This window comes from Grampus griseus (genome assembly GCF_964374135.1).
Source record: "Grampus griseus genome assembly, chromosome: 9".
Lineage (NCBI taxonomy): Eukaryota > Metazoa > Chordata > Mammalia > Artiodactyla > Delphinidae > Grampus > Grampus griseus.
Window position 1 is genome coordinate 21,255,028 of NC_139003.1, and position 16,157 is coordinate 21,271,184.

The 16,157-nt window shown below is 41.7% G+C and overlaps 1 protein-coding gene across 4 annotated transcripts in view; it reads right to left on the bottom strand.

The window, feature by feature from the left end:
• MKLN1 (muskelin 1) overlaps positions 1-16,157 on the bottom strand; it is a gene marked incomplete at its 5' end in the record, with an annotated part of 355,190 nt that overhangs the window by 176,438 nt on the left and 162,595 nt on the right. Inside the window, one exon of one of the 4 annotated variants that reach the window (XM_082661470.1) lies at positions 6,771-6,868. The exons of the other annotated variants lie outside the window; for them this stretch is intronic. Coding sequence (XP_082517596.1) covers positions 6,771-6,868 — 98 coding nt within the window. Of the gene's footprint in view, positions 1-6,770; positions 6,869-16,157 lie in introns of those variants that run through there. 4 annotated transcript variants of the gene reach the window in all.

Genomic DNA, 16,157 nt, shown 5'->3' on the forward strand with positions numbered 1-16,157 from the left:
CACAATGTGGAGATTTTCACTAGAGAATTAGAATCTATTTTTAAAAAGAGACAGAGAAAATCAAATGAAAAGTCTAGCACTAAAAAATAGTTGAACCCAAGAATAAAAAAGATGGGATTAAAAGCTGACTGGACATACCAGAATAGGGAATCAGTGAACTGGAACACAGGCAAGTAAAGCCTATCCAGAATGAAATAAGGAGAGAAAAAAAATGATAAAAAAAGACAGAAAAAAGCATAAAGGACATATGGGACAGGACAAAAGGTAGAGAATGGATTTAATTGAAGTCAGAGAGGAAAGAAGAAAAAGAAGGGTATAGAAAGAATATTTGAAGACTATCAAAATTTTTTCAGAACTGATGGGAGTCATGCTATAAATTCGAGAGGTGCCAGAAATCCCAAACAGAGTAAATACAAAGAAAACCATTCTTAGGTGCTAATAGCTACATCTCTAAAATTAAAATCTAGAAAATCTCTCATAATTCCAAAGATGACTTCTGAATGACTGATATATAGCAAAGTCAGATCACCACAAACAGCTGAAATGCATCTTATCAAGGGCAGAACATCACACAGTCCCTGTATCAGTCTCAAAGAAAGTTAATGCAAATAGAGCTATCTGCCTATCTTCCAAAAAAAAAAAAAGAAGAAAAAGAAAAATTAAACATAATACTAAACCTCCCAACATATGATCAAGATAAAAAGTATTTCTACACAGAAGGAAAGTGATAATACTCAGAGAAGAATCATAACTTGGTAAAGTTCACAAAGATCCAATCCTAGGAGCCAGCTCCACAGATTCAATCTCTAGTCCTAGACCCACCTCAAGCTCTTCCTCTATCCCGGGTATCTTTATTTTCCTAAAGTTCTAATATCATCAGACTGAAAATATCAGTCTTAGAACTTTCACTGGCCAGTAAGGTTCCCAAGCCAGGCCAGTACTAACCTTAGTTTAGGGAAAGGGAAAAAAGGGAAGGAAAGAAACAGAATGACAGTCTCCAGTCTCCAGGGCGTTGAATACCTCCAACTAGTGAAACTAGTGACTCACAACTTCTGGGTTTCAGATGTCTTTGGGATTGTAAAAATCCTCAAATTCATATGCATAGTAATCACTGTCTATACACCAAATAAATAATAAATCTCACAAATGTGTTCTATTTTTCAAATGTATGTGATTAATAAAATAAAAATCCATTTAAAATCTAAAATGGGGGGGAGGAAAAGAAATGATAAGGAACAATGTCACTTTTGAATTATGTAAGCACTCTCCAGACATCTCTAAGGACCTATCTGACCAAAACCACATTCTTAATCCCGAATTACTAAGGATAATACCAAAGTAAACCCAGGGTACATAGAAACAGAGTTCCCTACACAGACAGTAGGAAAATAAATTGATACCTTTAATCCAACAATTCAGCATCTTAGAACTCATCATAAATGAGTTCAAGATTTGTTTGTGTAAGGCAGAATGTCTCATTACTAATGAGACATTAGTATACTTGTCAAATTATATCACTTTTACTCCATGTTGTTCTAATGGCCGAAGAACAGCAAAAACAAAACAAACCCAGAAAGACTAAATGTCCCAAAATAGGGGGCCGATTAAATAAAATGCCATAAAATCATTATATGGATTATAATGTATCCAGAACAAATGATAATATAGAAAAATATTTAATAACATGAGGAAATATTTATCATATATTAAGAAGGAAAAAGAATACAGAACAGCAAACAGGACAATATCAAATTGGAAAATAGATATAGACACAACAGAATATCTGGAATGATATATATCACAGGCTGATTAGTTATCTTTTGGTGGTGGGATTAAGGGTAATTTAAATTTTGCTTCTGTGGGTCTATATTTTGCAAATATTCCTCAAGTAACTTAGGGTGGGGTTTTTTTGGCAATTAGAAAAAATATATATTCACTTTTAAATGTGGAATTTTACAATAGTTGAAATAGGTTCACCTCCTAACCTACTTGTCAAATTATATCACTTTTACTCTGAACCATGAATCACATATTCACAAAGGTACAGTTTTAATTAACGTCTGATTTTAAGTAATAAAGTAGACTAACAGGAAAAAGGTAAACACTTAAAAATGCATCCAATTTTACTATCTAAACTAATGAAGTCTTTCACTAACATGTAAACAAAAGAAGGATCATTCTACAACAATAAAATTACCTAATGTGTAAATATACTTTCAAAGGTCCTCCCAATTTTTATATTAATACATTAAAACCTTAAAGGTCGAGATAAAATATATCTAAATATCTTTCCCTCTCTCCATTCTCACCTTATAGCACTTTTTATCTGTATTCCCAATTAGGAACATATTACAGCCATGTAAAATACTGAAGCAGCAATATTCTTCTTTGATAACAGAAGTCAGGAGGTCCAAGATCAGAGTCCTATCTCCTACCCTTTCAACTCTTAGACCTGAACAATTTAACTTACCTCTCTGAACCTCAGTTTCCCTAGCTGTAAAAGTGAATGATAATATTTATCACAGAGTTTTTATAAATATGAAATCAGAAGAACACAATCTAAGTCCTAAGCATAGTGCCTGACAAATAGAAGGTACTCAAGCGGTGGTTGTTACTAGAGGCACACGCAAGAGTTTTTAAGTCCGAGAACTTGCCAAGCCTCCTGAAAACTAAATGATCTTGGGTAAGTTACTTAACCTATATGGACCTCAGTTTCCTCGTATACAAAATAGATACAATACCTATCTTGTAGGTTTGTTGTAAGGATTAGGTAAAACTATATACAAAAATCATCTTGCACACAGTAGGTGCTCCATAAATTGTAGTTAGTATCACTATTAGCTAGAGCAATAAACATTTGAGTATAGAGATTAGCAGTTTAAAAAATATTTTTACATATAAGACTGCATGTAATTCTAAGAATTAATCATCATTTACATAGACACATCTCTCTTAATTCCCAAATTAATTGTAAACTTCAGAAAAAAGTAAAATACAAGCAAACTTTTTTAACCACACTGAAAAATAAAAGGCCACTTCATTAGTTTCAAAATAGAAATGTGTTATCTATAACTTGATCTGCTTTAACATTTTTAAAGTCCAAATAAATCTAAAAGGGTTAGAAGGGAAAATGTTTTTTTCTGACTTTGAGAGAAGGAAAATGTTTTTTAAGTCTGCAGGAGAAAAAAATAGAGATCCGAATTTTTCTTTTTTTCATGACTTCATGTCTTTCACAACTAAAATGTAAGTGCCTTTAACACAAGAACTCTTTCAAATCTCTGAATTCTTGTCTCCACCTTTGTGCAGAAGCAGATCAGCTCTACAGTTAAGACCACAGAATCTGGAGTCAGACTACCTGGGTTCAAATCCTGATTCCATCCAGCAGTGTGACCTGAGGCAAGTTTTAACATCTCCCTGTCTCTTCAGCTGGAAAATGAAGATTACTCATATAATTGTTTTGAGAATTAAATGAGATAATACACTTAAGTGTTCATAAGAGAGCCTAGCAAATGGAAGGCACATTATAAATGTTTCCCATTGTTGTTACTGCTTTATTATTATCCCCTCAAAATGCCTTGATCAGTGACTTGTAATCAATAAATATTTGCTATTCTGTAGACAATTTCAACAAAAGGCTTTACTTAAAATTACACCTGTTTATGAAGTACTTTAAGGACTTCCCTGGTGGCGCAGTGGTTAAGAATCCGCCTGCCAATGCTGGGGACACTGGTTTGATCCCTGGTCCTGGAAGATCCCACATGCTGTGGAGCAACTAGGCCCTTGTGCCACAACTACTGAAGCCCGCATGCCTTGAGCCTGTGCTCCACAGCAAGAGAAGCCACCGCAATGAGAAGCCCGCGCACCGCAAAGAAGCATAGCCCCCGCTCGGCTCAACTAGAGAAAGCCCGCGCGCAGCAACAAAGAGCCAAATGCAGCCAAAAATAAATTTAAAAAAAAAAAAAAAAAAGTACTTTAACATGACTGTCACTGCCAGTAAAGATAGAGCAATTGCTGTTAGGATTTTAGGGCAAAAGTAAGTAAAGTCAATCCCTTTCTCACACTTCCTATTATACAAAGTTATAACATCCTCACTTGCTAATAGAAGTTCAGTGCCATCCTTACTTGCAATTAGAAGTCCAGGCATGGCACACACCAATCCAGCAGACACAAAACTCTCAAACTCAAGCTCCATAATACTCAACTATACTCCTTCAAAGAAAAAGTTCAGATTACTCCTCTATTGTAATAGTTTAGTGCTTTAAAATAAAAACTATACTGGATAAGTCAACAGAATATTATAAAGACTAAAAACACTGTATATGAAAGTGTTTGAGAGTTAAATATGCACTAAATGCTAGTTTACAAATATATTTGAGAAAACCGTAACAACAGATTTCTCCTATTTCAAACGGCTGCCTTCTAACTCCAAAACTAGAATGCTGCCCACTTCAAATCTAGCGCCAGGATAATGAGACATAAGTCAAAGAAAAGCTGCCTCTTTATTCCTGTCCTGCCCCTATGTTCATCAGAACCTTTTTTTTTTTTTTAGATTCCATATATATGTGTTAGCATATGGTATTTGTTTTTCTCTTTCTGACTTACTCCACTCTGTATGACAGACTCTAGGTCCATCCACCTCACTACAAATAACTCAATTTCGTTTCTTTTTATGGCCAAGTAATATTCCACTGTATATATGTGCCACATCTTCTTTATCCATTCATCTGTCAATGGAGGACACTGGGAGGCGGAAGGGTAAGCTGGGACGAAGTGAGAGAGTAGCACTGACACATATACACTACCAAATGTAAAATAGATAGCTAGTGGGAAGCAGCCACATAGCACAGGGAGATCAGTTCGGTGCTTTGTGACCACCTAGAGGGGTGGGATAGGGAGGGTGGGAGGGAGACGCAAGAGGGAGGAGATATGGGGATACATGTATACATATAGCTGATTCAGTTTGTTATACAGCAGAAACTAACACAACATTGTAAAGCAATTATATTCCGATAAAGATGTTAAAAAAAAAAAAGTAAAGTCGCCATCCCACTAAATCATTTCCTGCTTGAAATGTACTTTTTCTTTTTTATTCATAACTCGGATGGGACTTGTGATATCCAAGTCTCACCCCTACGACAGAAATTTAAGAAGTGAAACCCTGGAAGTAGTCTAACTTAAGACCAGGAAAATATCTCCAGAGTTACTAGATCAAACAATGCCCTTCCAGTTCCCAACTATCTGTGATCCTAACCTGGGTATAGAAAAATTCTGATTACCTTCAGACTCAATTTGTTAAGCCCTGAAAATCAGAAGTCAAGTACCTAGGGCCACATTTCAACTCCAGCTGAGGGCTAGAATGTTTACCTGGTTCACTCTCACATTAAAAGCTGGATGCCAGCATCAATCAGGGACACAGCCATACAGCAGCCATCAACAGGCCACACAGGCCAGATTAGGTCACAGGTCACCTGGCACCCCTCACTGAACCACATCCTACTGAAGGCCTGATTGCCAACCCTTGACCTGGAGAATAGGACAATGGGCCGGCAGTCAAGAGAGTTAGATTCTCCTAGTCACAGCTCCAATTTTAGATTTGACTGATTTGACCAGAGAAATCAAATTGGAGAAAATGTGAAGACTTTTTGAAATATAAGTGGAAGACTTTTGAGTATGCGTCACATATCTAGTCACTTTGTTCAGTAACAAAAATATATTATTTGTAACTTGTTTTGTTCATAAAATCATTCCTGGACTTGTAAAATGACGGTCCGGGGGACAGCTAGCACTTTTTTTCAGGGTCTGCACAGATCTTAAAACTTTACTAAGCCATCTCTATCAGTATGTAAAAGCGGAGTTCGATCTGCTCCTTCTCTCAGACATAAGCAAATACTGAATGAAAGTACTGTCAGCATTTCAGAAGCAATCTGCTACAGAAAAACGCACGGTTTTTCTGTAACGCACTGGAACTCTTTTCAACACCTAAATTGGGGATCCAGACCAAACGCGTGTTGGAAGTCAAATTCATTAAAGTCATACTTTTCTGTCTATATCTGAGTTTCTGGGCTGGGAAACTGGTCTGGGTCTACGTAAATCCATGCTCTGAGCCATCATACAGAGGAACTCCTCTGTAATGTCCCTCCTGCCCACTCTCTTTTTCAGAACTACCAGCCGGAAAAGATACCCTCCGCAAATCCTACAACGTCTCCCCACTTGCACAGATAGGTTCCACAACTCTTCAGCCGTCGGTGACTTTTACCACTCCCCTGGACCTAATCGCTTTTAATGACCACCACCCCCTCCCCCAGGAACAGTCACTCTTCTCAGCTTTACACTTTGTCCCGGCAGCAATCGACTTAACCGTCCCCCGTCTCCCACCACCTAGGACGCCCTTAGACATCCTCACCATTTTGTCCGCCGTCCGGTCCCGAAAGCCCCAACTCCTGCTCCACCTTCATGAGCCGCCCGCCCCCAAGCCCTTCTCAACCCCCAAACCCGGCCGCCGCATCACCTGGCTCCCCGTTGTCCTACGCGCCTCGGCCCCGCCACACACCTTGCCCTTCCACCCGAATCTCGCACTCTGGATCCTAACCCCTCCCGAAGGCGGAGGCGGGCAACGCTCTCGGCTGCTGGACTGAGACTCCGGAGGCCGCGCGTCCCCCTCACCAGGCCCCGCCTGGGCCTCTCGACGCGGTTGCCCTCCACAGCCCCCCTGGCCCAGCCGTGCTTACGCCGAGGAGTAGGGCAGCCCGAGCCCAGGGCCAAGCACTTACTCAGGAAGGTAGGTGGAGGAGAAAGAGCTCCACTTGTGTAGCGCGTAGGGCAGAAGCCGGCACTCGGGCGTCGCAGAGACAGCCCCGCCAGCCGCCATCTTGTCAGCACCGTAGCGCCCGCCGCCGACCGCCAGCCGCGCCGGGAGAGGGAGGGGCGGGGCCTGCTTTTAAAGGAGCCGCGGCCCGCCTGGGCCGTCAGCTCTCCCGGTCTCGCGTCGTTACCCCTGCGTGAAGCGATAAGTCGCGCGCGGGTCGGCGATTCACTCTGGGGGTCTCCGCCGCTGAGCCCTCCTGAAAGACTGACTGGCGGAAACTGGGACTGGAGTGTGAGCATCTGAGGGGCTCTCCAGTGGGGCTTGGAGAGGAATGTCTCAAATGACTTTTCTTGAAAGCTGAGGTAAGGGGAAAGCCAAAAACATTATGAAAAAAATAAATTGTAGTTATGGGACAGGAAGGGAAAATGAGAAGAAGTTGGAGAAGGGACGCCTTTGAGACTTTGGAAACCACTGCTCTCTCCAGTTTCTAAATTCTGTAAGGAAACAGCATTGAAGGGAATTGCAGTGGAATAGCTAATGGCCTTTCCTTCTGGAGTTGTCCTGGTTTTAAACGTCTTGTGTCCCCCCCCCCACACCGTTCCAGAGTCACATGGAGACAGGAAAAGGAAATGCTTGTGTGTCCTCTCATCCTGTTCAGTTTTCAGTCTGGGATGCCCTTCGTTGTAAGCATTTGTTGAGAGCTCTCTCATACCCATCTCGCGCGATTGGTTTGCTCAGGAATGACATTCACCCACAGACCAGAAAAATCCTAAAGGAGTTGGGAAGCTGGGTGTCGTCATTCTTACAGCTGGTAAATCTACCTATTTTTAACCGACAGATATTTAGCCCCCAAATTCTGAAAGAGCAAGAGACAGAGAGTTTCAGGTTTCCCTGGTGGCGCAGTGGTTGAGAGTCTGCCTGCTAGTGCAGGGGACACGGGTTCGAGCCCTGGTCTGGGAGGATCCCACATGCCGCGGAGCAACTAGGCCCGTGAGCCGCAACTACTGAGCCTGCGCGTCTGGAGCCTGTGCTCCGCAACAAGAGAGGCCGCGATAGTGAGGGGCCTGCGCACCGCGATGAAGAGTGGCCCCCGCTTGCCACAACTAGAGAAAGCCCTCGCACAGAAACGAAGACCCAACACAGCCAAAAATAAATAAATAAACAAATGTGGGGTTTAAAAAAAGAAAAAAGAATATTATTTAAAAAAAAAGAGATAGTTTCAAGAAAATGACCACAGAGGGAATAACAGCCCATGTGCTCTGAATGCTATATGGGCATCATACCAGCTCCTTATCTAAAAATGAACACTTGCTCTAAATATCTAGCAGCTTTAGATAATGTTCCCATCAAATACCTGTAGGTCAGCGTTGTGCATGTTTATTCCTTGGCTTAGCCACTGCATTACCAAAGTACCCTTCTCTCACTGTCTAAGTGGTTCTACCCCTGGAAGCCTGCACAGCATCTTCATCTCCACCTGACCAACGGAAAAACTCAAGCAAAGGGTTTTTTAGTGAATGACCAAGTGAGTTGAAACACTTCAGTACTATAATTGTATTCTTTTCCCATTATAATCATTAACCTGCCCAAACTTCCTCAAATCCTTTCCTGACTTCCTGTTTCCACAGAGAAAAACTTAGTAGTAGCCTCCACTAGCATATCAGATGGAGAATGCCAAATAGAAAGGCCACAATATGTTAGCCTTTAAAATCACATGTGCTTTGTGTGTTGCAGCATACTGGGAAAGTATTTGTTCCTTGAGGGAATGCTATAATCCCAGCAATGAAGTTAGGAGTCCAGAGACAGTGAAGAGGCCAGAGAAGGTTGATTAGTTCCAAAGATGATTAGTGGTTAGTTGGGGGGGAAAGAGATACTTTTAAGGGGAAAAGATTAAGATGGTGACTCAGTTCAATTAGTTTGGGGCTCCAAATTTGCTAATTATACCTCTTACCCGAATGTAAGTGAGTCCTTGTTCTTTTCCAGACACAGAGTTATGGTCCCTGAGTGATCTTTTTTAAAAAAACACATAAGTCAGTTCTTCCTAAGATGACTCTCTCAGACTTTCAGTGACTTTCTATTCCCTTTGGGTAACACTGAAAGTCCTTAGCATAGGCCTTTCATATCCTGCCTTGATTACCTCTCTAGCTTTTCTCTTCTCTTTCTCCTCTGCACTCCCTACTCCAGGCACACTAAACTAACACACTGAATTGGCTCCTGTAAATTCTGTGCTCTCTCTGGTCTCCAGGGCTTAGTGTAAACCAAGCCAGGAATACTCTCCCCCATTCTTCACCTGGCTAACTTCTGCTTGTTTTTCAGATTATTTCATTCTGGAAAATCAGTCCTCATCACCTATTTTGGGGTTAGGTGCCTTTTTTTTTACATTTTGTCACCCTGAGTTTCCTTCCTTATCTTAGCAAACATCACAATATATGTTTTTTAATTTTTTTTTTTTTTTTTAGATTTTATTTATTTTTGGCTGCATTGGGTCTGTTGCTGCGTGCAGGCTTTCTCCAGTTGCGGCCATTGGGGGCTATTCTTTGTTGCGGTGCGTGGGCTTCTCCTCGCGGTGGCTTCTCCTGTTGCGGAACACGGGCTCTAGGTGCATGGGCTTCAGTAGCTGCAACACACGTGCTCAGTATTTGTGGCTCGCAGGCTCTAGAGCACAGGCTCAGTAGTTGTGGCTCGCGGGCTCTGGAGCACAGGCTCAGTGGTTGTGGCTCACGGGCTCTAGAGCACAGGCTCAGTAGTTGTGGCTCGCGGGCTCTGGAGCACAGGCTCAGTGGTTGTGGCTCACGGGCTCTAGAGCACAGGCTCAGTAGTTGTGGTGCATGGGCTTAGTTGCTCCGCAGCATTTGGGATCTTCCCAGACCAGGGCTTAAACCCGTGTCCCCTGCATTGGCAGGCAGATTCTTAACCACTGTGCCACCAGGGAAGTCCCACAATATATTTTTATTTCCTCTTTTTTTCTCATTCTCTCTCCCTAAACTGTAACTCCCATGAAGGTAGGAGTCATGCATATCTTGTTCACAGTTGTATCCTTAGTCCTTTTAGAGTGTCTTGCATATAGTGGATGTTCAATAAGTATTTACTGAAGAATGAATTAATTGTGCTAAAAGAGTACTTGGGTTGCAAAGGAAAAAAAATGCCAGAACTTCTCAGACTACAAAAATGTATCCCTGAGGTATGATTGCCACAGAGAATGTAAAGACCCCGGAAAGCGTGGCTTTCCTGCAGCACAGATTTTACAAATGGTAAAATAATTTAAAGCATTCGTATGTTAACATAAATACAGATAGATATGTTAACATACAAATGCTTTAAATTCGTAGATATATTATGATACTGAACCCCAAATTTGTATAAATGTTAAGATAAAATAGAAGACTAAAGAAATTTTAAAATCTTCAGGAGTCTGCCGTACCTCAGATCTCCTACAGGTACACATTTACCTCCACTGCCTCTGGGGCATTGCGTTCGTCTATGGGGTTTATTGTAAGGATACATGGGGAAGGTCTGGAGACTGTCAGCAGCCATTTAATCTCTCTAGTTCCCCTACATTACTATATTGATGGCCTCATGGAGAACTGGACAATGGATCATCATTTTTCAGGGATCAACAGCTCTAGTAATCCAGTTATCTTGTCATCTAAAAGAAACCGTCTTTTACTCTCTGATGATGTCTCAACATGCTTCTCATAGTAAACACTTCCCAGAGAGAGTAACTGATTATATTCGGTTTGTCCCCATTCACTATCTTTTCCTGCAATAGAAGATTTATTGAGAGGCTGTGATATGCCAGGCCCTGTTCTGGATGCTAGGGAGGCAGGGACAAACAGAAAAGCCAGACAAGGGCCCTGCTTTCAGGGAGCTTACATTCTGGCAGGGCAACATATAATAAATATAATAAGTCAACTAGATAATTTTAGTCTGTGCATTTTAGGTGCTAGGAAGAGACTACACTGGAGTAATATTGGATGGTAAAGGAAAGTGTCTCTAAGAAGGTAATATTTGCGCCTGTGCAGTGAAAAAGTGCCAACCATGCAAAGGCTGGACAAAAAACATTCTGGGAAGAGAGAATAAGCAAGTGCAATGGGCCTGAGGCAGGGAAGGGGTTGTTAAAGAAAAGAAAGAAGAGAGTGCGGTGGGAGCGTAGTGATGAAGAGAGAGACTGGAGTCAGAACAAGTAGGGCCCTAACAGTCATGGTAAGGAGTCGTGACATGGAAATGTGAAGGGGAGACTTGTGCGAGGATTCAAGCTAAGGAGTAGCGTGATCCATTTTACATTTTGTAAAGATCACTCTGCAAAACAGAAAATGGGTTGCAGAGAGGTAAGAGTGGAAGGGATGAGACTCTACAGGAGGTTAAGCAAGGCAAGAAATGATGGTGGCTTGTACTAACAGGAGATGGAGAGGAGTGGTTGAATTGGGCTGTATTTGGAAGTAAAGTCAGCTAGACTTGCTGATGAGGGAGGGAAGGCAGGAGGAAACGGAAAGAATTAAGGATAACTCTTGGGTTTTGTGTTTGCACCACTGAGTAGCTAGTGATGCTTTTATTAAAAGGAGAAGATTTGGGGTTAGAACAGTTTTGAGGTAGAAGAAATCAAGAATTCCGACTTCAGTGTGGTATATAGGGGATACCTAATAGATATCCAGGTGGATTGTCAAGCATCTGTTATGGGGATCTATATTGGTCAGAGACTTAAATCAAACCACCTCATAGGCATTTGACCTTCTTCATATATGACCAATCAGTGCTTTTTTTTTTTTTTTTTGGCTTAAGCACTGATTCCTGGGCCAATCAGTTTTCCTCTAAACAGCAGAGTCAGCGTAGCTCTGGGTATGGCAGCTCTAGAAAGAAGAAACCATCTGTGGCAGCCTTCTGCAGAAGGGGATCAAGGGGTACAGAACAGTCTAGGGAAAGAAACCCAGAGTATACTCAAAAATCTTGTTTGCAGTCCCAGTTCTGATACTTTTCTAGCTATGAGACCTTGGGAAAGTCACTTAACTTCTCAGCGTCTCATTTTCTACAGCTGTAAAGTGGTTTTAATAAAATCTGTCTACTTCACAGTGGGGTTTTGAAGATCAAGTGAAGGAAGAGGGCCTAGCTCGTCTGCTCTAAGTTCTCATTTAGCTCTCACAAAAACTCTGAGAGAGAAATATTATTATTCCCTTTTTCACAAATGAGAAAAATAAGACTCAGAATGGTTAAATAATTGTTTGTTATCTTTGTTTTGTCCCTCCAGATACATGGGAGGGAAGAGCGTGAGGTTGGGGTATCCCTTCCTCAGACTCCCTGCCTGTATACACAGTGGGCTGACTGGCTCTTTCAACCAAAGGTCACAAGTCCTCCCAAGTGGCCTCTCCACACTACTCTCTCTGGTTCTGGGTTCCAGTAACCACTCCCTTCCCTGCTCCCTGTGGTTTCCCAGTATGTTCTCATATCTTTAGAAATAGTCCCTTTATTAAACCTGTCAAATTGCCCAATTTGAGAATGCCATCTGTTTCCAGCTGGGACCCTAACTGTTACAGTAACTTATCCAAGGCAGTATAGCTAGTCAGTAACAGAGCCAGAATCTCTCCGTTTCAAAAGCCCATCCTGTTGGATTGCATCCCATTCCTCTCAGGTGGGAAGAGACTTAGTAAACTGCAAAGTGCTATTCAAATATAAGATATGGTCAAACAATAGTTAAAAAGCAAAGCAAATCCAGCCGATTTTATTTATTTCCAGGCAAAGGAACATACCAATTGACTGCGGGAGAAATGAAGGTGTTTTTAATTTTTAGGAAGGGGTATCATGGCGTGTTACACTAATTAAAGATTAAACAAATACTCTAAATAGGCTGGAATATATCCACAGCTTTGTATATGATTGCTTAAAACAAGCCCCATACTTCATTGGTCAGGAAAAAAAGTCCTCAGGTAGGTCCTGTAAGGGTCTTGCCTTAGCTCATTCAAAGGATCATACAAAGTTCATGGTTTCTTTAACAACTTACAGCTGGTTAGGAGAGTTGACACACAACGCAGTACTCAATGTGCTATGTCCTAGGCAAGTTCTGCTGTAAAAAGAATTTCCCTTCACAATATTATTATGCAACAGATGAAGAAACTAATATCCAAATATGTCCGATGTCACATCTAAGGTCATTTGTACAACTGGGCTGTTTGCAGATCTGAATCTAGAACCTAAGTACCTAATTCTCAGTCACTTTTTCCCGTAACGTAATTAATGGAAACTTTTTAGGTCTATACCTACATCATTCTTCTTTAAATCCTCTATAACTAGCACATAGTAAATACTCCAGAAATATTTCCTGAATTGAATCTCTTAGTTCCTCCTGAATTTCTTCTCACTCACTGTCTTAGTCAGTTTAGGCTGTTTTAACAAAAATACCATAGACTGGGTGGCTTAAACCACACACATTTCTTTCTCACAGTTCTGGAGGCTGGGAAGTCCAAGATCAAGACATCAGTAGATTTGGTATCTGGTGAGGGCCCTCTTCCTTGTTTGTAGACAGCCAGCTTGTACTTTCACCCCTGGACCCCAAAATGCATGTCCTCACAGAAAAAATACATACAAAATACATACATACTAACCCTAACCCATTCCATCCCAGCAGCCCCAAATGTCTTAACTTATTCCAGCATCAACTCTAAAGTCTAGTCTCATCTAAATCAGATATGAGTGAGACTCATTCTGAGGCAAAATTCCTCTCTAGCTATGAACCTGTGAAACCAAACAGACTAGGATAGACATTCCCATTTCAAAAGGGAGAAAGAGGAAAGAAGGAAGGAATAATGAGTCCCAAGCAAGTCTAAAACCTAGCAAAGGAAACTCCATGAGATCTTAAGGCTAGAGAATAATCCCTTTGGCATTATGCTCTGCCTTCTGGACGCCCCTGGAGTAGTCCTGCCCCAGGAGCTCTGCCAGGCCAGAGACACACCCACCCAGGGCTCTGCCAGGCGGTGGTCACACCTTGTAGGCTCCAGGTAGCCTCACTCCCAAGACTTTGGTTGGAGGCTGTCTGGCCTGTTGGAACTGAGGTGATTCCTCCCCACACACCTCACCTTTTGAAACCCTGATTTCTGAGTTGCCTTCAGGGTCATTCTTTCCTTGTCTTGAAGAATAGCTTATGTGCCAACTGAATAGCTCTATGTAAAATCCAAGAAGTCCGTCAGTCATACTTTCTCATTTTTAGTAGTATGGACAGGCTGAGAATTTTCCAAATCTTTAAGTTCTGGTTTCTTTTTGCTCAACAGTTCCATCATCAATTCATTTCTCTCTTCTTACATTTTGCTATGCAAGCAGTCAGGAGGAACCAAACAGCTCCTTCAACACTTTGCTTAGGAATCTCCTCAGCTAGATATACAGTTTCATCACTTGCAAGTTCTTACCTTCCACAAAATGCTAGAACATGAACATAATTCAGCCAAGTTTTCGACACTTTATAACAAGAATCATCTTGCCTCCAGTTTCCAATAACATGTTCCTCTTTTCTGTCTGAGACCAAAATGGCCTTTACTGTCCATATTTCTACCAACATTCTGTTCATGGTTATTTTTATTTTCTGAGAAGATGGAAGCAGTCTCTCCAGCTCTCCTCTTTCTGAGATCTCACCAGAATTGCCTCTAGGAGTCCCTTCATAGCAATACGGACTTTGTCTAGCAGGCACCTCAGAAAGCTTCCGCCTCTGCCCGTTACCCAGTTCCAAGGCTGCTTCCATAGTTTTAGGTGTTTGTTACAGCAGCACCGCCACTCCTACATACCAATTTGTGTCTTAGTCAACTTGGGCCGCTCTAACAAAAATATCATAAACTGGGCAGTTTAAACAACAGACATTTATTCCTCACACTATTCCTCAGGTGAACACTGAGACTAGCTTCAGGTATGAAGCTCTGGCCTGTCTTCCCCCAGAAGGTGGCAGCAGCAGCCTCAGCTTGCTGGAGAAATCAGAATTCATCCTTTTGCCTGTTGGCATCCAAACCTAGAAATTCCTGGTTCCAGAGACCACTTTATCCTTCCCTTGGTTTGCTGAGCTTGGTTGAAGCCAGGGCACAGGGAGTGCAGGAACTGGCAATGAATCCTCTCATAAGTGCCTAGTTTTTTTGTAAACACTTTGGTCTGGGCTGTGACCTTGAAGCGTGTGTGAAGGAGGACCCGGAAGTCTCTGGTCAGGGAAAAGAGCTTCAGAAAGAAACAAATAGTAACTTAAACACTTACATCCACACAGGCATAAATCCAGAGGACTCCAGCTCACAGTTTGGTGCCACACAAAGAATACAGATTCTAGACCCGGCCTCTCAGCTAACAGCAACTGACCTTGTCATTGAATCTGTCAGAGCTGCAATTTCCTCTTCCACCAAATGTGGACTAGATGATCTTTAAGCACCTGCTAGTTTTTAAATTATGAGTTAGTATACTTTCATTTTTTGGATTAAGTATGGTTGGGCCTTCACCCTTTCAGAGTTTTAAAAATCCCAGACACAACAAAGCACTACTGGTTCCAAGTTAATCCCAGGTGAGCACAGATCCTGGCGAACACTGCCAGCTGCCTAGGCGGTGGGCAGGAATCCCAGGAAATGTCTGAACACCACACAGCTATGGATGAACTGCCAACTGCTGGGGGTTGCTTTGCAAATTACCACATCTAAACGAAGCTGACAAAATAATATTCCAAAAAGCAATTAACACTGATTCCTAGTGTATTTGGAACCAAACGGCCTTTTGGGAAAAGTGAAAGTGGCTCAAAAAAGAAGTATCCCAGCCCTCTGGGTAGAAACATTTGAAGTTAAGGGGGTTCATCAAGTCAGAATCTTTCAGTGCATTTGTCCCATCACCACTGTCGGGGCTCAACCTGGTCTTTGTAAAGGAGGAGACAGAACTTGCTCCTCTCATTTTCCCCCTGCTTCATCCTGCCTGCTCTCACTTTCATTGCCTGTACTGCTTAAACTTTCATCCATCCATTCAGTAAACACTTGGGCACCTCCTATGTGCCAGGTGCTGGCATACACCTAGCTATTAAGGAGCTCACAACCAAGTAATCAGATATTAAACAGGTTAATCACAAAGCATTCAGAAAGAATTAGCCTACAAAATATAAGGTCATAATGATGGTCATAGTCGTGGTTAGCAGTAGCATTATCTCTGTAAGGCCAAGGCCAAATACCATATTTCCTTATTAAAGCTATCTCCAGAACATAGTAGAATCATCTAGAGGTAATCCCATAGGTCTAAAGGCCTTGGCTCCTGTGGGTTTTCTTTCTATTTCACATGAAAGTCATCCTATTAGAATCCCTTCCTAGGTTAGAAAACTTTGGCTCCAGAAGGACACTGTAAATGGAAATATATCTATGTTACC